At 53.1% G+C, this 24,323-nt stretch overlaps 1 protein-coding gene across 2 annotated transcripts in view; it reads left to right on the top strand.

The window, feature by feature from the left end:
• Positions 1-282: 282 nt before the first annotated feature.
• SLC13A4 (solute carrier family 13 (sodium/sulfate symporter), member 4) overlaps positions 283-24,323 on the top strand; it is a 34,726-nt gene continuing 10,685 nt past the window's right edge. For both annotated transcript variants that reach the window (XM_004677071.2, XM_012721084.1), the window contains exons 1-10: positions 283-1,030; positions 6,170-6,298; positions 13,804-13,940; positions 15,850-16,022; positions 16,427-16,481; positions 18,700-18,736; positions 19,233-19,301; positions 20,896-21,080; positions 22,138-22,257; positions 23,475-23,576. In XM_004677071.2, the coding sequence (XP_004677128.1) occupies positions 932-1,030; positions 6,170-6,298; positions 13,804-13,940; positions 15,850-16,022; positions 16,427-16,481; positions 18,700-18,736; positions 19,233-19,301; positions 20,896-21,080; positions 22,138-22,257; positions 23,475-23,576 (1,106 nt within the window). In that variant the 5' untranslated portion in view covers positions 283-931. The remainder of the gene's footprint in view (positions 1,031-6,169; positions 6,299-13,803; positions 13,941-15,849; positions 16,023-16,426; positions 16,482-18,699; positions 18,737-19,232; positions 19,302-20,895; positions 21,081-22,137; positions 22,258-23,474; positions 23,577-24,323) is intronic.

The following is a 24,323-nucleotide window of genomic DNA, read 5'->3' as shown; positions in this document are numbered from 1 at the left end:
GTTTTCGATGATGGCCATCCCTCCAGGCCCTCGGAAGTCGCGGAAACAAAAATAAGCTTTGCAAGTTGTCTAGGTTCTGCAGAATCAGCAGGCCCCTGCTGGGACCAATCAAGAATTGCCTCTGAAAGAGAGAGGAACTCATTCTTTCCAGCGTGCTGATTGGCTGGGAGGAGTGGGCGGGGCTACAGCCTGGTCCTGCTCCCCATAGGTGAATAAAAGTTAAAGGTGGGCCTCCTGGAAGATTTTGTCCCATGACAACAGGAATATCTTGGGGATTTTTTTACAGCTTTGGAGACCCAGGCTCCTGGCAAATAATAAGTGGAAAGCCAATTTGAAGAAAACAAAGTCGAACTGAGTTTTAAGGTGCCAGGTTCGGGAGAGAAGACCGTCTGCATCAGCTGCTGATAAAGTTGGGGGCTAGTTTTAAGGGAAGCGAGGGTACTAGGTTTTTACCAACAGCCAACGCTGCTGGCACTCGATCGGGTGCTGCCCAAACAGGCCATCAGAAAGAGGAAAAGTGGTGGCGGGCACACCATGATCTTGGGCTTTTTAATTATTTTAAGTCTTTAAATGACTTCTTCAAGGCCAGAAGGGCATGGCCAAGGTGTGATTTTGATTGGTTAAGGGGGCTTTGGCTGAGCCCTAGAATGAAGTAACTCTATTATTACTCAAGCAAAGCGGGAACCCATTATGCCCCCGTTTACCGTCCTTTACCGTGCCTTTTTGCTGGGCATAAAACCATACTCACCAATCCCACCTAAAACGGAAGGCCGAGAGCCCACGCTTTGGTGCGCACGAGGGCCGTGAACTGCTCCTGTTTGCCGGAGGCGAGAGGACCCTGGAAGCCGAGGAAGGGGTAAGAAGTCTTCGGGTCCCAGCCTCGCCGGGAGCAAAGGCCTTGGAGGCTCTGAGGAAGGAGGAGCGCGCCAAGATGGGCTGGCTGAGGAGCCTTCTCCGCGCCAGGAACCTGCTGCTGGTGGTCCTGGTGCCGCTCCTGCTGCTGCCGCTGCCCTTGCTGCACCCCAGCAGCGTGAGTACCGCTCTGTGCCCTCCTGGGGTCCGTGGGCCCCGGGAGGGCCATGGAGGGCACTTTGGCGGAGGGAATGGGGGTGCTGAGGCCGGATTGCCACAGGGATTTCTGTTGGTTTGCACAAATCAGCAATGTTTTCTGGAGGAAGCTAACATACTTTCTTCCTCCAAACGGCCGTTTTTATGGCCCTGTCCCACTCCCCCAGCCCTCTGGCTGCCCGGCAAGGCTGAGATTAGAGGCGGACAGCCCAGCTGCTGGTGTGTGGGACGCAAATCTGGGCCAGCGCAGGTGAACACCCTGTTGAGCTGGTCCTTGCCGGAGCCCATGCTGTGAGCGCCGCTGGGAAAAGCTGGGGATGCCCGAGCCCTCCAGATGATGACCCTGGGAAGGACCGGGAGGAAAGGGAGTGGACAGAGCCGGGGGTGCGTGGTCCCGCAGGACTCTGTGGGCAGGCTCCGGTGGGCTTGATAACCAGGATTTGAAACTGACTCTGAAAGTTCCCTCTGCGCTTGAAGTTGCTCAGAGCTTGGCATCCTGCCCTGGTCCCATGCATGACTCTTGAATATTTTATCCACTGTGCTCTGTGCTTATGAAGAACAGACAGCCAATAGCCCTATAATAAAGAAGTAAGCGCCCCCAGTGTAGACTTTGACCTAATTCCTGGCCAGTTCAGCTCTCAGACCACGCTGGCCTCCCTTCCCTTCCTGTCTCAGCTCACCTCCTCTTCCTCCTCTCAGGCCCTTAGCCCTTTCCCCCCACTGGCACAACCTCTACAGCATCAGGGAAGACAACCCACACCAAGTTCAGTGTTTGTGGGCGGGAAGACAGCTTTCCACTCAGCTCACTGAGTGACTTAGTAACCAGGATTAGTTACTGAGTTAAACCGAGGGGATTAGAATGGTTCTTCTTAAAACAAACTGGCTTAAATCTTCAATAGAATCAAGAGCCCAGGGTGGGGGGTGGGGCGTGGGGGAGCCTGCAGCCTCTGATAAAGCCGGGCTGGGATTAGCAGACCACGATGGCGGCTGATGGCTTTCCTGCGCTGTGCACTATCAGTTTTCTGCTGTGTCCAAATGGGTCCATCTTTTTTTCTTAGTTTTTCAGGTTTTGTTATACTCAGTGGCAGGTGGATTTAAGGAGGTGCTAACCTCTTCTCCAGCACAGTATCAGGTACCCTCTAATTCAGCCCTATCTTTGGGGTCCACCACTCTCAGGGGTAGCATCCCCCACATCTCACTCTCGGGCCCCATCTTTGAACGTCTTGGCTTTCTAGTGAAAAGTAGGTGTAAAGACAGCTAAAAGCAGGAAACATCGTCTATAATTTTGAGGGAGGGGAAGCGTTGTAGAATAAAGTGAGAGAAAAATCTGGGTGAGCCTCTGCTCCGTGTGGGTCTACGAGCAACTGTGAAGAGACTTGTGAAGCCGCGTGACCCCGCCACGGTGCCCTCTCGTGGCTTGGATCTCTCTTTCAGAGTCTCACCTGAGGCCGTGGCTTCTCTGCAGCCGCATAGGTGGCATTTGGGGTCAGACAGTTCTCTGGTGTGGGGGGGGAGGCTGTCTTGGTCTCTGTGGGGTGTTTATAGCACCCCTACTCTCTGCTCATTGTATGTGGGTAGTAGCGTGTGCTTTCCCTCTCCAGGAGACAGCCAAAAAAATGCTTCCATATTTTGCCAAATAGCTCCCCCAGTTAAGAACCAGTGCTTTAAAAAATAGAAATCTTTCTCCACGCTCCCCAGTGAGCATGCGTGGGTTAATAGAGGTCCATGCTTCAGCTGGGGCCCCATGCCCCCCATAGACACAAATCAACACGTAGATGCCTCTCAGCATCTCCCCATAGTGAAAATTTAGTGTCTGACATTTAACCCGTAAAGTTCCTAACTGGACTTGCTTGCCCCGAGCAGGAACTCCTGGCCTGCGACCAGCAGGTGCAAAGAGCCAGCCCACAGCTACATTTTTGGAAGGATTACAACGATCTCTCTTTTTTATTTATTTATTTATTTATATATTTATTTATTTTTGGCTTTCCAAAATCAGAAGCCCAGACTCAGTTTACCCTGTTACTGACGGAGAATGCAAAAAGGGGTATCCATGACTAAGCCCTGCTTCAGGATCCCCAGGGGGTTAAAGTTGCACCCAACTGCCAAGCTCACTTTCACCCAGGGCTGCCAGTGATTTATCACATCAAGAAAGCAGACCTGGAGTTCCTTCTAGAAAGTCTGAGTGGGGTGTCACTGGGGTGGCTGAGGTGTGTGGGAAAGGAACAGATCCAACCACGGTTGGTAGCAAAGTTAAGAAACATTCTATGGGGGGAATTGCCACTTTTGAATGCTCTCGGTATTTGTACAGGAGTCAAAAGATGTTGACTGCATAATCCTTCAAGACACAGCCTGAATACTCACCTACTCCTACATATCTAATAACCAATAACAGAGACAAGAAGCTGGCCTTCTAGAATATCGTCTTGGGTAGATAAGAGAGACCCTTTAGTCACCAGAGGAGCCAAATTCAATCTGTCCTATATAGATTGAGCTGCCTGGTGGCTAAATGCAGGGACAAGGGGCTTCTGTCATCAAACTTTGCAGAGTATTTTGAGTTGTCAGAATTTAAGCTTACCGACTACATTTTGAGATGGCTAAAGAAGGGAAAAGAAGTTTCTGTAGGTTCCATGGCTGCACTGGTCAGTGCTACTGGCTACTGTATAGAAAACCCCACCAGTGGCCTCTTATCTATTTTTCTGCTCTAAATGGTAGTATCCTGTTCTCAATATCAGGAATGAGGGTGGCTTGGTGACTTCCTGCAGTAACCCGGCCCAGTTCCCAATAGTTACAATCAGAAAGGTTGATTACCTAAGATTTGCCTTACTCCAAATTCTAATCCTGGTGCCTGGTGAAGTTTTGTTTTTTTGTTTTTGTTTTTTGTTTTTAAGATTTATTTATTTATGCACACAGAACTGGGTACAAGCCAGAGGTGCAGGAGTGGTGAGAGGATTCACCAGAGACAGAGTGGAGAGCAGAACAGACCGAATGACGAAGTACACTGCTGAGGGGAGCAGTGGGCGGGTCAGGAGAGGTCTGCAGCACCATGTGGGTCAGCTCCAGGGCGGGGGGATCGAACTCACACTGAAGCAGCTGGGTCACTTGCAGTGTTGCGCTCTAACCCACTATGCCACCAGGGAGGGCTCGTTGTTGTTGTTGTTGTTGTTGTTGTTTCCCCTAATGTTTTAATTTTAAAAGAAGAAAAATAGGCCCTCCCTGGTGGTGCAGCGGGTTAAAGCACTACACTGAGAAGCTAAAGCCACTTCCGCATGAGTTCGATCCCCGCCTTCCCCGGAGGTGAGCACATGGCGCGGTAGACCTCTCCTGACCCGCCCGCTGCTCCCCTCAGCAGTGTACTTCGTCGATCTGCCTGTTTTGCTCCCCACTGTCTCAGGTGAAGCCTCTCACCCCCCCTGAGCCTTTGGCCTGAATCCCAGTTCTGTATGCACAAATAAAATAAAATCTTTAAAAAAAAAGAAAAAGAAGTAAAATAAATAAACCAAAAGAAGAGAAAAAAGCAACATGGCGCTTGGTGAAGGACAGTTCTCTTCCCTCCCCCATTCGCTTCGGTGGCTGTTCATCCACCAGGACCAGAAAGAGAGAAGGTTCCGTCTTCAGCAAGGATGGCTCAGGAAGGGAGGGATAGTCTGTCCCCTTAATCTTCAATAGGCACTAGGACCTGCTATTAGGTCTCTTTCCCTCAAAGGACTTGAGAACAAGTGGGCCCCACTGGGCTGAAAAGTTTTAATCCCATTAGTTCTGCCATAAAGTACATTCTTTTTCAAATGGTGCCTTTTTTTTTTTTTCTTTTTTTAATCACTATTGATTCTGTTGTCTTATCTCCACTTCCAAGACTTTATCTCCACTATCTTTTGTACCCAGAGGACATCTCAGTGGGAGCTCCTGTCAGGTCAACAACTGTTGGGCTGGGTTTCCATGTCTCAAGCCCCAGCCCCCTCACCCATAGATATCAGGAGGGGGCAAGGTCCTGTCAAACTGGGTTAATCACTTCTGAAACCCCTAACTCATCATAGGCACCTTTTGTAGTTTTTATGCAAGACTTTGAGGGTGTTTGCTCTGAATCCAAGGGACAGATAAACAGAACGGTGGGTTCCAGCCACCCCCAGGGCTCACCAGACCTGAGCAGAGATGCGTAAGAACTAAGTAAAAGCAGAGGCCCCCCCCCCCAGCCAGCCCAGGTCTTAGAGACAGTGGCCCTCCAATCCACTGTCCACTGAGTGACCTCTCCGTGCGTGGCCTTCTCAACACCACTCATCTGTGCCATTCAGCACTCACTACTGGAGGCCCAGGTTAAGGGGGGCTGGTTTTTCATAGGAACACGGTGCTTATTAATCCGTGTGTCCTGAGGTTGTGTAACTAGCCACGTGGGTGGGGAGGGGGGGTGAGGGGGTGGCACGTGTAATCTCCATATCTTCCCTTCCAGGTGGATGACCTTGTTTATTCCCTTGTCAGGGTGTGTTTTCCGCACATCACCCAGCAGGTGAAATGAAGTGTCAGAGTATTGAGAGCCCGAAGCTGGATCCTTCTTCAACCTGGGAAGCTTCCCCTCTCCCCCCACCCCCCCACCTCCGCAAGAGACTTGGCAGGTCTAGAGACCTCGGTGCCTCAATTGGGGAGGTGCTACTGACATCTAGCGGGAGAGGCCAGGGGTGCTGCTAAACATTTTACAATGCACGGGCTTCCACCCCAGCACGGAGTTACTCGAGCCCAGATGGGCCGAGCTCCGAGCTCCCTGCGACCCAGTGCCACAGACCGATCCCGACCCTCAACGGCCGCACCCCGCTCTAAATGCCCCCCACCCCTCCCACCACCCCACCCCGTCACTAAACTGTTCCGCCGCGTCCCAGGTGGAGCTGTGCATCCCCCTGTGCTGTGAATGGCGTGCCAGCGGCAGCTCACTTCAGTCCCCGCGGGCCAGTTTCAGTACCCAGCAGAACCCTGATGCCCTAACAGCCGCGCGGCGCGTTGCGCAAACCCGTGCAAACCGCACACTCGCTCTTGGGGCTCGCGGGGCGCCCCACGTAAGGGCCCAGCCTCGGCCCGCGCCCCGAGTGACTGACCGCGCTCTCTCCTCCGCTTGCAGGAGGCGGCGTGCGCGTACGTGCTGATCGTGACTGCGGTGTACTGGGTGTCTGAGGCGGTGCCTCTGGGAGCTGCCGCCCTGGTGCCCGCCTTCCTCTACCCCTTCTTCGGAGTCCTCCGATCCAGCGAGGTCAGCCACTCGCCCGGCCCCAGCTCGGGCCTTGCGGGGTCAGGGAGAGGGGCTGGGGCTCGGGGCTCGGGCTGGGAGGGGGCTCGTGTTTGGTTTGGCTTTGAACCCCTGAGCACTACGCCTTCCCACCTGCTGTGCCAGCCCCTGGCTTCCTCTGCTTCCACCTGCATCTCCCTCAAACTGGTGCGAATCCTGCCTCGTCCCCGTTTGTGACTTCTTGGTTCATTGCATCCAGTTTGCCCCTTGCACCGGAAACCCTTCCGGGACTCTGTGGTTGGGGCCCCAGTCTCCAAATGGTTTCTCCCCCCACCTCTCCTGTAGGTGCACTAAGTCTAAGCAGTAGAGCAGGTATCCGACCTCCGGGGTCTTGGGAGTCTCGTTAGAAAGTTGAGCCTGCCTAGGGTAGGTGCTCAATAAACATTTGGTGACAGAGAGACGCACGTGTTCCTGCGTCCTCACAATGTCTCCATCCACTTCCTGGAAAGAAAACACCTGTCTCTGTTTCCTTTTTCCCAACTTGAGGTTACTGTGTGTTCTTTCCTTGTCTCCTGTAACCCAGAGTCTGCCCTCTCCTATGACACTCTTTTTTTTTTTAAAGATTTATTTTTATTTATGCATACAAGAACTGGGGTATAGGCCAGAGGTTTGGGGAGGGGAGAGGATTCACCAGAGACAGAGTGGGGAGCAGAACAGGTGGATCTACTGAAATACACTGCTGAGGGGAGTGGCTGGGAGCCAGGGGAGGTCTGCTGTGCCATATGGGTCAGCTCCCTGGTTGGAGATCAAACTTATGCTGCAATGGCTGGTGATAACACTAAGACTGTATTTCTGTGCCACCAGAGAGGCCCTCCTGTGACATTCTTGACTCAAGCAGAAATTATTAATATGAGCCAGGCTGTGGTCATATTTCAGGACAGATACTTAAGCCTCCCACAAATAAGAGGAAAAACAGGTCAGTTGCAAGATGATGGTTCTCCTTTATTGCCATCTGGTTCCTTCTGGACTGTCCTCTCACAGCACCTGGTATCGGTTCAGGGTGGCTGAATGGTAGAGGATGAGCCAGAAGCACAGATGTTCACACGCCTGCTAAGAAACAGGCACTACGCTGGGAGTGCTCTATCTGTTATTTCATTCTTCCAAGATCTGTACAAGGAGGGCATTAATATTTCCATTCTACAGTTGAGGAAAGAGGTTCAGAGAGTGAAGGAACTTAGCCAAGGCCACAAAGTTGGGAGTAGCAGAACTGATTCAAACCTTTATCTATGTATTAGGTTGCCAGGCGTGTATTTCTGTAAGTAGACCAAAAGAAAACCCCTCTGTAAAATCCCTTGTGGCCTTCTGGTGTGTTGTTACTAAGAACCATGGCTCTCTTGGCCTGTGAGAGGACAATGAATAATGAAACTGGGTCTAAGGGGCACATTAGCCCAGACTAACAGAATTTTTCTGGAAGTCCAAAGATAGGACTAGGTGATCCAGGACCTCCCTGGATCACTGTGAGGCTGTCCATTGCTGCTTCAATGCAAGTTCTATTCTAGCCAGCAGGGAGGTGACCCCCATGGCTCAGCAGACCTCTCCTGACCCGCCCGCTGCTCCCCTCATCAGTGTACTTTGTCAATCTGCTTGTTCTGCTCCCCATTTCTCTGGTGAATCCTCTCACCGCCCCTGCACCTCTGGCCTGTACCCCAGTTCTGTATGCATAAATAATTAAATTAAAAAAAAAAAGAACTAGGTGATCCCTTCATTGTAACTGACTGCAAACAAACAGGCTGTTTCTACTGGATGGACCCAATTGCCCAGTGTTTGTTTTGCTTTGGATATTTTGGTTTTAAGTCATTTGTGTGTCTTTTGTTGGTGGTGGTTAGTTGTGTGTGGGGGGGAGGAGTTGTTCTTTGGGTATTATTTGGGGGGCATGAATAGTCATAGCCTCAGCTCTCCAAAAAGGACAAGGTCCCCCAACCCTCAGCAGTGCTTTTCTCCCTGGAGCTGTGTCCTGGGGAGTCTCGTAAACGCCATCCTGGGATCTGAGTCTCCAGGCCCTGCAACCTCCCACGCGAATGTGGAAAGAGAACTTGTGGCTTGAGTCTGTGTGCGCACCTGCAAGGACCTTTTCCGAAGAGAAGTATAGAGACTTGTTCTGCAAGTTTCTCTCAACAACTGTGACAACAACTTTAGAACAGCCCATGCTTCAGAAGCTGAAAGCAGACGATAGAGAAAAAGCTGGAGTTAGAGAGTCAAATCTTAAGTAACATTTTAAAGTGTGTTAACTATTAATTATGAGACATGGCTTTGTCTTTCACTAAGGACGCCAGCCGCTAACAGCAGGCAGCTCTAGTCCTGAGCTGTCTGTGCTGGCATCTCCTTTAACAAAATTAGCCCTTTCCAATGCAGGTCTCTGCCCACCTTTGTCCATGCAGATGACTTCCCTTCTGTCTTTTTCTCTTAGAAAAAAAAAAAAGCCAAAAGCATACCTTAACCTTAAAATAAATGATGGCTTGTTCCTAGGGCTGCAGGAATGGGGGAGGGGCTTCAAGACCATGGGTCAGTCTGCTGAGTAGAGATGTTGCTAAGGCAACTGTACACACACACACACACACACACACACACAGGGTCCTGCCCCTTTGCCCACCCAGGAAGGCCAGAAGTATAAGGAGTCTAAAGAAGCACTAGTTGGTGAGGGTAAAGAGGTTGTAAGGAGAAAAAGACCTAGAGGATTATAGGCCTTATGGCTGTTTGGCTGGGGCTCCAGTCTGGGGCAGAGAGCACTGGAGGAGCCAGAGGGCAAGTTTTATCATCTGGGTAAAGAAACCCTACCCCTTCCATCTGATAAAGTGGCTTTGATACTTAGCAGTTGAGCTATATAGCTTAGCCCAAATATAGCCTGTTTTAGCAGGCCTTCCAGTATCAGATTAGAGGGAAATGCTGGTAAGCAAAGGCCTTGGTTGCAGCTTATCTGCTCCGAGGCCACTGCCTAAGTGGGCTAGGACTCCAGAGGAGCCAGGCCAGGGCTTTCCGGAGCCTTTGCCCCGACCTGGGGAGCCCTGCCTCGGGTTCGCCCAGCTCTCTGGGACTCAAGCCGCTCTTCCTCCCTGCACAGTCCACCTTCATCCTCTGACACTTAAAATCCTACCCAATCATCCTGTTGGATGAAGTCTTTCCAAAGCCCTTAGCTATAGGTTGGTTCCCTCTCTTGGAGCCTACTGGGAGTCTTTATTCTTTAAATGGAACATGAGACACACCAAAAGTGAGCTTTCTGCAGACATGGCCTCTCTCCAGCGAGCTTCACTCTCTAGGTTTGATGAAGCCCACCGCCCTCCCGGGTCGGCCACCCTCTCTCCTGCCCTCGGTTAGTATTTCTGGATCACTATGCATCCTGGTGGTGTATCCAGAGTGGCCCTCCCTGCAAAGGGGTGAATCTAAGGCAAGTTAGAGACTTGCTTGCCTGAGCACCTGTGAAGTTCTTGCTGTGGCTTCATGACACACCAGCCCCTGGCGGGCCAGTGGCTGAGATTCAGCGCTGCCCCTGAGGCCTGGAATCTGGTTCTGGCTGGGAGACCAGGCCTGAAATCCTGACATTTCAGTATCAGGGGTCATATGACTAGGATCTGGACGAGTCTGGGGCTTTGACTTTGGCCCCTTGTGTTACCCACTCAAATTCAGAAAAATACCTCCTGAGCTCTGTATTCACCCTGTGAGATACAGGATGTTACTGGCAAAAATGAAAGAAATGTGACTTCTGACCACTTGAAGCTGATAACTACTGCATCTGAACCTACCCTGTCAGCTGAATATGTGGATAGACAGAAATGGTTGATGCTTAGGGTGATGACTTGGTCAGCAGAGCTTAAGAATTCACTAGGTGCAAAGTTTATGTGACCTCATAGAAATGACTCCTGATCTCAAGAAGTTTCTGTTCTAGCAGGAAGTATAAGCTACATGAAAATGCCTGGTTTTCTGGCAGTGTGGAGGATTATAGTTCTCCGTGTGGCAATGTTCTAGAGAAATTAACCCTGTTAAGTGCCCAACTTTATCTGACCAAGAGCTTTCTAAATGACTTTATAATTCCCTGGTCTTTTATTTTTACTTTTTAAAAGATTTATTTATTTATGTATACAAGAACTGGGGTACAGGCTAGAGGTGTGTGGGGTGGGGGAGTAGTTGATGAGAGGATTCACCAGAGATAGAGTAGGGAGCAGAACAGGCAGAACTACTGAAATACACTGCTGAGGGGAGCAGTGGGCGGGTCAGGAGAGGTCCCCTGTGCCATGTGAGTCACTTCCCTGCCCAGGGATTGAACTCGTGCAGCAGAGGCTGTGATAGCTTAATAGTGCTGCACTTTAACCCCTTGCACCACCAGGGAGGCCCCTCCCTGGTCATTGACTATAAATTAGTCATTGACTATAAATTAACTTTTCCTTTGGTGTCTTCAAAATTTCCAGAGGAAAAACACTGCCAATCTGAAGAGCCAAGTCGAGATGAATGGTATCATAGCTGAGGAACCCAGTGCTGGTTGAACAGCTAAACCTAAAGAATCCTGAGTAACATTTTGGTCTTGGGCAGGAGAGAGAGTGAATTAAAACATAAAAGGCATGTTATGGGATTTGCAGGTGGTGCAGAGCCTGATGTATGGTGACAGAATCGATGCTGACAGGCTGAGACAATGGAGGGGAACTGACAAACTGAAGTGTAATCCGATAAATGTGAGCTGGTTGTGTGAAAAGGACTATTGGCTCTTCTCTGAGGACCAGGATGAGTCAGCTCTCAGTCCCAGCAGGTGGCCAGAGGTGTCTTTGCCAGGCACTGTGGGGGGGTCTTTCCCATAGGCACTACCACTGAATCTTCTGTAAAGTGTTGACTGTTTTTATCTTCACTTCACAGTGGTAGTGACAGCTCAGAGAGGGTAAGTAACTTACTGGAGGTCACACAGCTAGCAAGTAATGGACCCAGGATTTGAACCCAGACCTTTCTGATGCCAGAGCTGTGTTCCTAACCACTGGCCAATATGTACTGAACTCTTACCCTTGAGTTAATGAACACAGATATCCAGGGCCCTAAATTCTATTTTTTTTTTAATTTTTTTAAAAAGATGTATTTATGCGTACAGAGCTGGAGTGCAGGCCAGAGGTGCAGGGACAGTGAGAGGATTTACTAGAGTCAGAGTGGGGAGCAGAACAGACAGATGGAAGAAGTACACTGCTGAGGGGAGCAGCGGGCGGGTCAGGAGAGGTCTGCTGCACACCTCTGGGGGCCAGAGATCAAACTCACATTGAAGCGATTGCAGCTAGCTGCTGCACACTAACCCGCTGGCCACCAGGAAGGGCCAGGGCACTAAATTCTATGTAGGAAATTATTCAGAGATGGAAGCTGAGATGTCAAAAATCTAGAAAGTGAGTCACATGAAGAATGACAAAGACGGCTTTAGAGGAGTATGATTTCTGGTTTCTGCAGCTTAACTTGGGAAACTGGAAGGGCCAAGTCAGAACCAGAGTCAAAGCATCTTACGGGAGACTTCCCCCTAAGGAGGAGGACTGTAATGTCTGCCACGCATAGGCATTCCCATCCGTGGAGATGCAAGCCCAGTGACGGGCCTGAGTGGGGGGTTGACAACCTCTGTCCTTGGGAGAATACAAATGAGGGCGTGAGAAGGGTGTGTGTGTCACACCGATTTACCCAGCAGAAAGGGTGTTCTCATCCCCCCGCTAGGGCAAAGAGACCAGTCACACAGGATTGGGGCTGTGACGTTGGCAGGAATGGTGGCCGCTAGGGGTGTGGCACAAGAGGGCACAGGGCTCAGAGTTTTCCAATAGCATCAACTCAGCTGTCCAGTAACAAGCAGCTCTGCACTCCTGAGTCCTGCCCTTAATTGCTATGTTCATCACCACCCTCCAAACACAACCTCCTTGCGTCATGTCTTCTAAAACACCTCTACTCTCCAAGTTCAGGGATTTGACCAACCTCAGAAAAACCATAAAGCAGAAAGGGCAATAAAACACCAATGCCAATATCACAAAGCCCATGCCCTGTACTCACGGGATGGGGCTCATTTGAGAATCTAACTTGTTTTTGCAAACACTCTAAACAAGCTTCATTATCTAGATTCCCAGTGCACATTTCCTGGACAAAGTAACCCTGGCGGCCAAGAGTAAAAGCTTCCAAGGGAGAGGAGTCACTTTTCTGCCTTAGAAGACAGAGAGGAAGAAGTCACCAGTTTTAGGAAGGTCACGGAGCGGCGAGAGAGGTCCTAGGCACCCTCCAGCCTTCAGTATCCTGGTGACTTGTCTGCCTCCCACAAGGGAGCAACATCTTTGCCCACCATCACTGCCTAGAAGCTTTCTGGTTCCTCCTACACTCCCCCCACCCCCACCCCACCCCCAGGAATCCTCACCTGTCCTGCGGAGTGAAGGGCCTTCTTTGCCCTTGGGGAGCGTGTCCATGAGGTTGGGTTTGGGGACCACAATTAGCTCAACCAGAAGCAGAACTATGAATTAGCACAGGAAGGCGCATGTTCTTCTCATCAACCCGACACTAGGGCATCGCCATGGAGCCAGCTTGGAGAAGTTGCCTCTATATTATTGAAGTGTACCATGCAGTTTGAAAAGCAAATAATCCTGAAAAGTCCGTAATGAAAAAGCAGATGTCTCCTCCCCCCAGGGTACCTGGCACCAAGTCCCACCTCCCCCACCCAGAGTCAGTAACTTTGAATTGTGCTAATTCTGATATTAAGCTCCACGTTCCTTTATCTTATTTGTACATCAATTCTAGAGTCATCACTTTTAGACATCTGGATTTTGCTCTCCACTTCTCCCCACACCCACCCCGCATCTTCCCAAGAGTGGTAGAATCTAAGTTTTGTTAATTCAGCAATCAAAGTTTAACAATCTAGTATGTAGACATCACTGACTTCGAACACCACTTATATCAGTCTGCACTTCCTTCCCTATCCAACGTTTATTTCTCCTGCAGTTAAAAATTCAAATCACAGCTAAATACAGAAAGCTCGGAGATTATTTTTTGTGATTTATTTTTGCACTTATTTATGCATGCAAGAACTGGGGTGTATGCCTGGGGGTGGGAGGATTCACCAGACACAGAGTGGGGAGCAGAACAGGCAGATCTACTGAGACGGACTGCTGAGGGGAGCAGCGGGGAGACAGGAGCGGTCTGCTGTGCCCTGTGGGTCAGCTCCTTGGCTGGGGATCGAACTCATGCCACAGCCACACAGGTTGGCGACAGCATCATGGCACTGAGACTTAACCCCTGTGCCACCTGGGAGGCCCAGGGGATTTTATTTTTAATGGGAGAAGAGTATCTATTCCCTAAGATTCCTGGCTGGATTAAACAAAATACTCTTGGTGAAGCATTAGCACAGGCTGTACAGCGTAGTGTCTGTTCTGTATGCACAGACACGTCCATTGGTCCACTAGCGTCATAAGGGCCCTGGTCTCCCCGACCGCGGCCTCTGGGCTAGCGAGCCTCGCCGGGCGCGGTGACAGCGTGGCCTTCCGCAGGTGGCCGCTGAGTACTTCAAGAACACCACCCTGCTGCTGGTGGGCGTCATCTGCGTGGCAGCCGCCGTGGAGAAATGGAACCTACACAAACGTGTCGCCTTGCGCATGGTCATGATGGCCGGAGCCAAGCCGGGCATGTAAGTTGAGGGGCCCGCCCTGCGCACCCCCACCCCCAGCTCCTGGGCTGGCTGCCAGGTCAAGCTGCTCTTCCTCGGAGAGGCCTTCTGCTCCCCCTGTCGCTCCAGGGCGAGGGCCTGTGACTACAGGATGGAGATTTGACGGTGGCTTTGCTGTCATTTGTTATCCCAGCCCAACTAGCTGACCTGGGCACCCCGGAAGGCAAGGTCACAAAACAAATGAGATGAAATGATACAAATTGCTTCCCAACCTTCTTGGGGTGAACAGGGGGACAGAAAACAGGTGTCTGGCCTGTGTCATTTGGGGAGACGGGAAGCTTTCCCCGACCCTCCTGAGCTGTCCTGGTGGCTTTGGAGCACAGGCCAGGATGCACGGAGGCCTTGGACGGAGTGTCCCCAGCCCTCAGCTGCCAAGGCCGGCGGGGAGCCTCAGGGCAGTGCAGGAAAGTCTGGGAGCCTCACCCGCCCCCCTGGAGAGTCGGCCTTTATCTTCCCTTTCGGGAAGTCCTAGTCCTCACCTCCTCCCAGCTGACTGCCTGGACTCCTTCAGGAGCCAGAGTATCCATACTGTGGCCTTAGCTTCCAGCGTTCATGGGTTAGAGGGCTGCCCACGATGTGTCCGAGGCTGTGTCCGGCTCCCACTGGCCCTAAGTTAACTCCCTCGCTCAGTCTTCATCCTGTACCCACACCCAAGCCCCTGGGCCCCATGGCAGCTCATCAGGTAGAGACTCAGCAGTCCTCAACCTCAGCCTTCCAGCTTCACGAACGTTTCACCCCCGTGTGCCTCCCGCGGTCACGTGGCCTCGTCCCCACCCGCTCTGTGCCCTGCTGTGGGTGTGCGTCCAGGCCAGGCCGCCCCTGGCTCCAGCAGCCCGAGCCAACAGCTGTGGGGCTGGGGCCGACCCCAGTGTACGCCACGTGCTCTGTGGCCCCAAGTTGTGCACTGCCCATAATTCCATGTTAGGGAATAAATGGGGTGTCTGGAGATTGGCGCCTCTCACAAGGTGAGAACCCTGTGTGTACAAGCACATTGCACGTTTTCAGAGTCAGGGAGAAATAACGGGGCGCTCCCTTTGTCAGTGACCCCCTCCAGGCTTTGACTCTTTGAGATGCCCACTGAAAACACACAGGGTGGCTGGGTACTTCCATGACCTGGATGCGTGGACCTACCTCCAGCCACAGACAGTGGGGCAGGAGTGGGAGCATCTGTGGGCTCTGTCCGGTCAATGATAACACGACCAGCCACCCACCAAGGAAGGGAAGCCATGGTGCTCGTAGAACTGCTAGGCGTAGGGGCCAAGGGAGAATTCCCACAGACACGCAACACACACCATCGCCATACTGATGTCCTCAGCGAGAGACAGTTGGGGCTCAGCCCAGGGCCCAGAGTCGGACCCCATGCCATCTACTAAGCCCCGCTTTTCTAATTTTTTTTAATTTTATAATAATTTTTGCATCATTTTGTGCATTTTTCCATCTCAGTTGCAATCCCCGTGGGCTTCCCATCACCAAACCACCCGTGTGCCATCACCATAGCCCATTGCATTTCCCTCCCCCGACTGTTTTTGATCCCATTCCCCACTGCACCCCACAAAATGTCTCTGGTATATAGCTGTTCATCATTATCATTATTTTCTCGCCTGTCCCGTTATGTTCCTGCTATGAGAGAAACCACCGGTATTTTTCCTTTTCTTTCTGTAAGCCCTGCTCTTCTAAGGCCAATAGCCCATGAAGTGCGGTGTATTCATTCAGCAGATATTTGTTTGCTGTTTACTCTGCTCCAAGACCTGGGAGTACAAAGGTGAACAGCACCCCTGACTTTCTGGCCAGTGCTGGGGCGCAAGGGGTTCTGCGGGAGGCCCTGGGGGATGGCCACCTGTTGACGAGTCCAGCCCTCCCTGCCTTGCAGGCTGCTGCTTTGCTTCATGTGCTGCACCACGCTGCTGTCCATGTGGCTGTCCAACACGTCCACCACGGCCATGGTCATGCCCATCGTGGAGGCCGTGCTGCAGGAGCTGGTCGGCGCCGAGGAGGAGCAGCTCGTGGCCGGCAGCCCCAGCGAGGAGGAGGCAGAGGCCACGAGTACAGTTTGCTGGAGCCCCCCCCCCGCCCTTCACTTCCACCGTCCACTAGTGATGCTCCCCAATGTGGTGTCCACTCCAAGGACCCCCTGACCTGTGTCCCTCCCCATCTGCTGCTGCTTCCCAGCCCTCCCCTCCAGCCCACACCAGCTCCCTTGTGACAATCCCCCCATTCCCAGCTCCTCCCCTCCACTTGCAGCAGCCACCACTGGCCTGTCAGCTGAGGCTCAAGGGGTGTGACAAAGGGGCCCCTCAGAGAGGAGGAAGGGTGGCAGGTACCATGCCCCTGCAGGAGCCTGTGTGCCCCTTTCCCTTTGAGCCCCAGCCCTGAGCCCCTGCCCTGGGGGCAGCTCCAGCCCCCCCCCTTCACCCCCATCTCACTTTCAGCTTTTCTTTGTGCTGTAGATCATGATGCAAACAACAGCCAGCCCTGCCTGGAACTCATCTTTGTCAATGAAGAGTGAGTATGACTGCCCCTCCCAGGCAGAGTCCTGCAGGCCCTTGCAAGGGTCAGGCATGCTGGGCTGGGCCCCTGAAATTGTGGGTGTCTCGCCATCCCACCCCCTCCACTGGCCTGATTTCCCCTCCAGACCTGGAGTCACTTGCCAAGATCTTGAGCACAACCTTAACACAGGATTTTGCAGATGCCAGCTATGAGGGTGTAGGAATCACCCCTACATCTACCCAGCAGAACGACACCCAACTGATGGCCCTCTGAGGGGAATACTCAGAAATACCCACATCACAGGTGTCACTGGAGACCTCAGAGAATCAGCGTTTTATGGCTGTTAGATAAGGTCTTGCCAGCTCTGTGTCTTGTTAGATGTGGCGAAAGAAAATTAGGTGACAGGTGGGAGATGAGAAGACAGTTGGTGAGAGAATTGGGTGGTGATGAAAAGAAGCTAGAAAAGGAGAATTAAAGTTATGAATACGCGTGTGAGGGTGACCAGCTAGCAGCTGATTCCCTTTGGAGACTTGCATCGACAGGGAATCTTCAAGGTACATCTCACGGTGAATGCTGGACTTGAACCAGAGCTCAGTCTTGCAATGTGCCCTCATCGTGCTAAACGGAGAACTCGGGTTGAGCTCAGGTCAGCAGCAGATGGAAGGGCGCCATCAGGAAATAGCTGGGGTGTCCGTGACCCTGACCCTCGCTGTCTCAGGCCAGCCCCTGAGCGCCTCTGCCCTCTCCACTCCTAGGACGGTCAGCAGTCAGTCCAGACTCACCTCCCAACTTCAGTCTCCTGTTCAGAGCTCCGCCCATCTCCTCAGGGGGTGGGGCCTGGCCAAGAGTTGACTTGTCCCTTCCTGTCCCTCCACTTCCTTCTCTCGCCCCTCCTAGACTTCTCCAGAATCAGGAGAGAGGCTGTAGGGTGCACCTTAGCAAAAGGGCTGCAGGTGCTATGGGGTGGGCTTGCAGCCCTCCCAGACACTCAGATCCCCACTCTTTCACTGGCCAGGCACCTTCCTTCAGGGTCTTTGGGTGTCTCCTGGGGGCTGATGGTGGGAGAGGCTCCTGGATGACCAGATGTGTCCCCCACCCACACTCCTCCACGCCTCTGTGACCTGTAGCTCAATCTCACAGCCCCTTGGGAGTCGCCTCCGCCCCAGGGGCAAGGCCTTTTGGAGATGGCCCAGCTGCCTCGTGTCTGCCCGGCTCGGAGGAGGGTGGGCAGTAGCTTCTCCCACTGTGCGGGGCTTTTCTCCTCAACAGGGGTCTCTGGCAGCCCCTCACTGGCCTCTTGCTTTTGTTCTTTTCCACAAGAGCCTATGTATCGCCAAACTCCAAAGCCAAAGCTCAAGTTGTCCCTAGAACCCCCCAGTGTGCTGGGGGAGCGTGACTGTCCGAGGTGTGCAGAGGGCAGTCTTCTCCGCTGTCTGAGGGGCCTGGCCTGCCCTCCCCACCTGATTTGGGAAGGAGGCGGGGAGACATCCCAACACCCCGGGCCACAGCTCTCTCCAAAGAATATTCCCACTGAACCCTCCTCACTGCTTGGCCTTCCCCTGAAGGAGCCTGGGGAGGGGTGATGCCACAGGACCCCAAGTCCTGAGTGGGCATTCATTACCTTTCCTTTGTCTTTACGGCAGGGGACTCAAAGCGCCCACCGTCCCTAGAATTAAGACCAATGGAAACAGCCCAATACTAGATGTCAGAGAGCGATGGGACAGTCAAAGCCTCGGGCTCCTCTCTGCTCAGGCCAGGGTCGGGGCACCACAGCTGTGGCTGTCCTTGCTGACCAGAAGTCCCTCGCTCTCACCAGCTCCTCACCGGTGCAACCCTCCACTTCACAAGTTTCTCTTTCTACAGAATGACCCTCACTCAGCGGGTCAGGGAGAGGCGTCAGGGGGCCCAGGCCCCCGGGGCAGACAGCCAGGCTGGGGTGGCACCAGCCCCAGCGCCCTGAACCCCCGGGGGGTTAGTAAGGCTTGCTGGGGAGCTTCCTGAGGAGGAAAGTCCACATTCCAGGCTGGCCCCAGGTAGGTCAGCTGCTGGAGGGTCAGTATCACCACAGAGGGACGGGTATCCCCATAGGGAAACAGCAGGCCTGGCCCCTATATCCTGACAGTATCTCCAGTGAGCTTTCTTAGTAGCCTAGAAAACTGGAGCCTAGAGAGACCGCTTACACCGGCCCTCGGCTGTCTCACCTCACCAAGTCGGGCCCTTTGCTTTTTTCCAGCTCCTCTGCGGACCTCACTTCTCTGATGCAGAACAAGGTATGGCCTGGGGCCTCAGGGCGGAGGGTTCTGGAACACCCTTAAGATACCTCGGGGACAGACGCCCCAACAGGTGTAGCTCTGGTCTGGTCTAGTGTCTGTGGGGGCTCCACTTCCACAAACCCTATAAAAAGGCACACATTTGCAGGACAAAGCCCTCACCTGCTCCCCCCAGGCCTCCAAAACTGGTTTCGTATTTCTTATATCGGTTCAAACAGCTGGGACTCTGATCAGCCCAAACCATGAACTTAGTTAAGGTCAGATTTTTAAAAATTTCTTCATGTTAAAGGGGCTTTTCTTAGCATTTAAAATTACAGACGCTCACACTGTCCTGTCTGGGCAAAGCCTCGCACAGCCAGGTTTTAAAAAGTCATGCCTGACGGGCTGGAGGGGGACCCGTGAGCCAGAGTCCCCGCGGGGTGCCCCACAGGATGAGATGGTACTTCCCGAGGCTGCTCGGGCTCTCCCTGACAGGTGATGTTCTCTGTGCCCACAGAACCTGAACGGTGTGCCCACCCCTGTCAAAACAGCAGGCCCCCCGGGCAGGAAGCCGCACCTGTCTCAGGTACGGAAATGGACTCCTACTCGAAATACTTCCCAGAGGACTCTGGTCTTGAGGTCGTGAGGGCCTGGGGTCGTCTGGGCCACGTGTGCCAGATCAAACTCCAGGTCACTGTGGACTCTGGAAGTCACCCACTGCCTAAGCCCCATGCCTTCAACCCTAAAACTGCAGGTTGGTCTGATCGCAGGTGTCCAGGCTGTTCCTCACAGGTGCTTCATGAAACTGCAAATGCCTTACTTCCATGTCCCAGAAGTTCAGGCAAATGCTTTCCAGTGCCAATAAGGAATTTCCCTAGCGTATACCACTGAAACAAAACGCAGAGATAAAATGGCTGTTGAAGCTGGTGTGAAATGACAGCTGTCCCTTATCACCCCTGATTTTCAAATGTTTATGTTCATCAGAACTGTCTCTGTGGTTTAGTGTCCACCAGCAGCGGCATGAATAACAGCCACCACTTACTAAAACACATATCCTATACCTAACGCTGGGCCAAGCGCTTTCTCCAGTCTTGACTCTCCATTTTGAACTCCATTTTTGAAGGCGAAGCAGAGAAATGAAATTGCATATCCAAGGCAATTGCATACCCAAGCAAAGGGCATAGCCAAATCCAAGCCCAGCTGCCACAGGTGTGGCTCAGTTGTTTACTGGCATTGAGGTGTGCTGATTAAATGCTCTAGTGATGTTTTAAGTTCTGTGTCAAACTTTATTAGAAGAAAGGATCATGGAAGACTCCGAACCAGAGACTTTGGATGAGGTCACGCCCAGCTCGGATGGTCAGTCTGGAAGATCTGGAAGTGTCCACACTGACCTGGGCCCCCCAGGCCGACGAGGCGAGGCATGGTTAAGGGCTTAGAGAGATGTGTCCAGGTGACCTCTCTCCAGAGTTTTCCTGTGACCTGGCCTGGTGGTCTTGCTCCAGGCTGCTCTTAGTGAAGATTCACAGCCAGGCCTAGAAGGACAGATGGACAATTGCTCGTTTCGTGCACTTGAGATTAGAGGTCAGCAGTCTTTGAGCTGGACCAAGCAGGGCCTGGGAGAATCACAGCATGGTGGAGGCTTGTGTGCAGGAGGGAGGAGAAGGAAGCGGGAAGAGAGGAGAGGCCTGAAGGGGACAGGAGAGCAGCACAGCCCGCCCCTGGGTTCTCCCGTGACCCACGCGGCCTTTCAGTCACCCCCCACCGACCCCTCGGCCCCCACACAGCACGGCCAGCCCCTCGGAGGTGTTCCCACACACAGTGGACAGCGGCCGGTTTTACTGGACTTGGAGTGAAAAACAGAACATGTCGATACTAGTGAAAATGGCCAGTAACAGAAACCCTGGCTTGGTGTTCACTGGGTGCCAGGTTCTGCGTGGTCTCAGGGCCTCTCGTCTATTCGTTTCTGGCCCTGAAAACGAGACTCGCCTGTTTTATAGGAGAAACCATGGCGGGTGGGGGCTGCCCGGTTTGTTCCATGGACGACCTGAGATGAGGGTTGCCGCTCTGACTCCCCAGCTCAGAGCCTGGCAGTGGCCCCAGGTGCCCAGGGCTGCATGTGGCTGCATGTGGCCCTGTGTAGGACACAGGGCCGGGCTGAACTTCACTGTCGCCTTTGGCAGGAAAAGCCACGTGCCCTGGCCCCCCGCCCCAGGAAGCAGGAACGCGGCAGAAAGTACAAGTCCCAGCACGACCAGATGATCTGCAAATGCCTCTCCCTGAGCATCTCGTATGCCGCCACCATCGGGGGCCTGACCACCATCATCGGCACCTCCACCAGCCTCATTTTCCTGGAACATTTCAACAAGTGAGTAATGGGCGGGTGACTGGCATTGGCGCGTCACCTGCTGGGACTCCGGGGCTGGGTGCAGTGTGACCAGTGACGGATCCAGGGAGCACCTCATGGGAGCACTCCCGCAGGCTAGAGGAAAGGCCTGCTCCAAGAGGGGAGCTGGAGGCGGGCCCTGGACGGAAGCTGGAGCACCCCAGGTGAAGGAGGCTCCCCGACAAGCACAGCAGTGTGTAGGAGGGTTGAGGCAGGTGGCAGACACAGGGAAGGAAATGGCAGAGGCCACCAGGGAGGAGGGAGAGCAGGTCACAAGGGGCCGCGAGGCCCCCTAAGGAACGGGGACTTCACCCATAGGCCTGGGATGCAGCTTCAGAACTTGAAGCAGGAGTGAGGTGAGTGGGTGTAAGGGTTTGAAGACTCAGGCTGGATGAAATATAGGAGAATGATCTAGAAAGGAGTAAGGAGCAGGAAGACAATCCAGGAGTGAGTAGCAGAGGCTGGGGACGGAGCTGGTGGCAGCCTGACAGGAAGGGAGAGGGTCAGTGGGAAAGGAGCTGAACAGAGGTGGACTTGACAGGACTCAGAACCTGAGGGAGGGGGCGGGGGGCAGGAGGGAGGGGGTGAGAAGGGAGGGGGCGAGGGGGAGGGCCCCCAGTGGCAGTTCAGGTCTAAAGCACTCGGCTGAGCTCCAGGGAGCCCTCACAACTGTGCCACTCCCCACTGGCTTCCAAGTTTCTGCTCTTTAATTTCTGGTTGACTTTGTGACTGGGAAATGAATTTATGCAAATTAAGAGCAAGTAGATGCTGGGAGAGGAGGGTCATTCTCCATGGTGCAACACTTCCCTGAGCTCAACTGTAATTGTTTAGATGCCTTTTTTAGCTTATTTCATCGTTCTTGCCTGGGCTCGGGACAGCTGCAGCTGTCCAACAGTGAGCTCTATGGCGTACGTTTTGCCAGCATCGGCCACCCTCTGCCCCGCCGGGTGTCACCTTGCGGTGCATTTAGTCCGGTGCCCCTGAAACACCAGTGGAAATCTACCCTTTCTGGATCACTGACCGGGTCTCTCCTCTCCAGCCAGTATCCCGCTGCAGAGGTAGTCAACTTCGGCACCTGGTTCCTCTTCAGCTTCCCCATCTCCCTCATCATGCTGGTGGTGAGCTGGTTCTGGATGCACTGGCTGTTTCTGGGCTGCAAGTGAGTCCGGGGGGGCCCCCAGCCAGACCCGAGGCGCCCCTGCCCATCGGGGCCAGGGCCAGGGCTCAGTGCCGCCGCCTCGGGCCACCAGGAGAACGCAGAGCGGCCAGGATCGCCTGTTGTTGACGCCCTGTCGTGCGTGGCTTGTCATGATAAGCTCCGTGGTGAAACGGTCCTCATCCTGGTACCTGGCTGCAGGGACTGTTGGACTGTAAAGTCGGAATTGGGGCATGTTCGCTGGAGAGTCTTGGCTCCCGGAGCAGAGGGATGTGAACTCTGACTGCAAGCGAAGTTGCCTTATGCTTCATTTTCCAGACCAGTGATCTGCCCCAGGGGTGTCCAGAATGTGCACCTTGTCCCTCCAGGCAGTGTCAGGCCTGCTCGGCCACCTTCCTACTCGTATTCATCCCCGTCAGTCTGCCTTTTCTTCGCTACCATCAGTCGGATCCAAATTTGATCAGTTTCACACACAGAGGGAAGATAAACACTATGTTTTGCTGCTAATCAGTAGAGCTTAATTCGCCCACTGGTCAGAGAATGTTCTGTGATTTGTTTGTTGTTTTTTTTTTTTTTTAACTTAGAAGCAATGCTCAAATCAGTGTTAGCTGTATATGCCTCTCCGTTTGCCAAGAGAAAGCCAGCACCCACTTTTACCTCACACAAGTCTTATGTCTAGGGAGATGAGCACACACACCCCTAAGGGGTTTGTATGTCAGGTGCAAACCTATCAGCATCTAAACATGAGCACATCGTGTTGCTTCTCACTTGTGGGAAAGGCCAGTGTGCAGAAACATCCCCACTGCCCGAGTGCTTGCACAAGTCCGTAGACATCACACCAGTGTACCGGAGATAAACCCAGGGGGATGCTCCCGGGAGGTGGGGCTCACACTAGGGTACCGGAGATAAACCCGGGGGACGCTCCCGGGAGGTGGGGCTCACACTAGGGTACCGGAGATAAACCCGGGGGACGCTCCCGGGAGGTGGGGCTCACACCAGGGTACCGGAGGTAAACCCGGGGGAAGGAGGGTGGGGCAATGAAGGTGGTGAAAGCTGTGGAGTGGCAGGGATGGGCAGGTAAAAGTCACCAAGTCGGTGGGGTCAGTCGGAGGGACAGAGCATGTGGTGGAGAGGAGCAAAGTGACCACAGCTGGATATCACACAACTTTGGGCTTCCAAAGTGTATTTTCTTTATTCTTCTGCCCATGCTTCCTTCTCAGCTTTCGAGAGACCTGCTCTCTGAGCAAGAAGAAGAAGACCAAAAGGGAAGAAGTATCAGAGAAGAGGATCCAAGAAGAGTATGAAAAGCTGGGAGACATCAGGTATAAATCACTGTGGCAGAGCGTGGCAGGCAGAGCGTGGCAGGCAGAGCGTGGCAGGCAGAGCGTGGCAGGCAGAGCGTGGCATTTGGAGATGGAGCGGACACCAAAGCCCACTGGTCCAGATTCCACGTGGAATCTTGGCTACATTCACCATGCAAGACACAGCCACGACCTGGGGTGGAGGTGGGAGGTAGGAGGCTGAGCAAGAACTCGAAAGACAACACAGCCTCCCTCTTGGGAAGGGCGGACTCGCTGTGAAGTCAGCAGCCCACATTGCTCAGAAGGGCCACGGCAGCTCCAGGGGACCTGGGCAGGGGGACCCTCAGGCAGCGCCACACAGAGCAGAAGCCTTCGGTCTGAGAGACCCTCGCCAACGCGGGTCGCCCCCCCCGCCCCCACCCATGGGCCCGTGTCCTGTTAACACCATTTCTCCTATAACTGGTGCATGAGGGGCTGGGGGCGAGGGCTCAGGGCTAAACTCTTGCCTTTTAAAACTCTGATTTGCACGGGAATACATATCCATTGGAGAGCATTTAGGAAATAGAGGGAAGTAGAAAGAAAAAAATAAAATTGGCTTCTATTCCTCCCATCCAGTGCTGTTAGCAATAACATGATGTTCCCTTCCATGTTGTTTTGTTTTTTAAGATTGATTTATTTATGCACACAGAACTGGGGTACAGGCCAGAGGTGCGGGGGCGGTGAGAGGCTTCACCAGAGACAGAGTGGGGAGCAGAACAGGCAGATCGA

The sequence above is a fragment of the Condylura cristata genome, unplaced genomic scaffold, assembly GCF_000260355.1.
Source record: "Condylura cristata isolate star-nosed mole 26May11 unplaced genomic scaffold, ConCri1.0 scaffold00005, whole genome shotgun sequence".
In the NCBI taxonomy this organism is placed as follows: Eukaryota; Metazoa; Chordata; class Mammalia; order Eulipotyphla; family Talpidae; genus Condylura; species Condylura cristata.
Note: the sequence above shows the minus strand (reverse complement) of the source record. Positions and strands in the feature narration are given on the sequence as shown.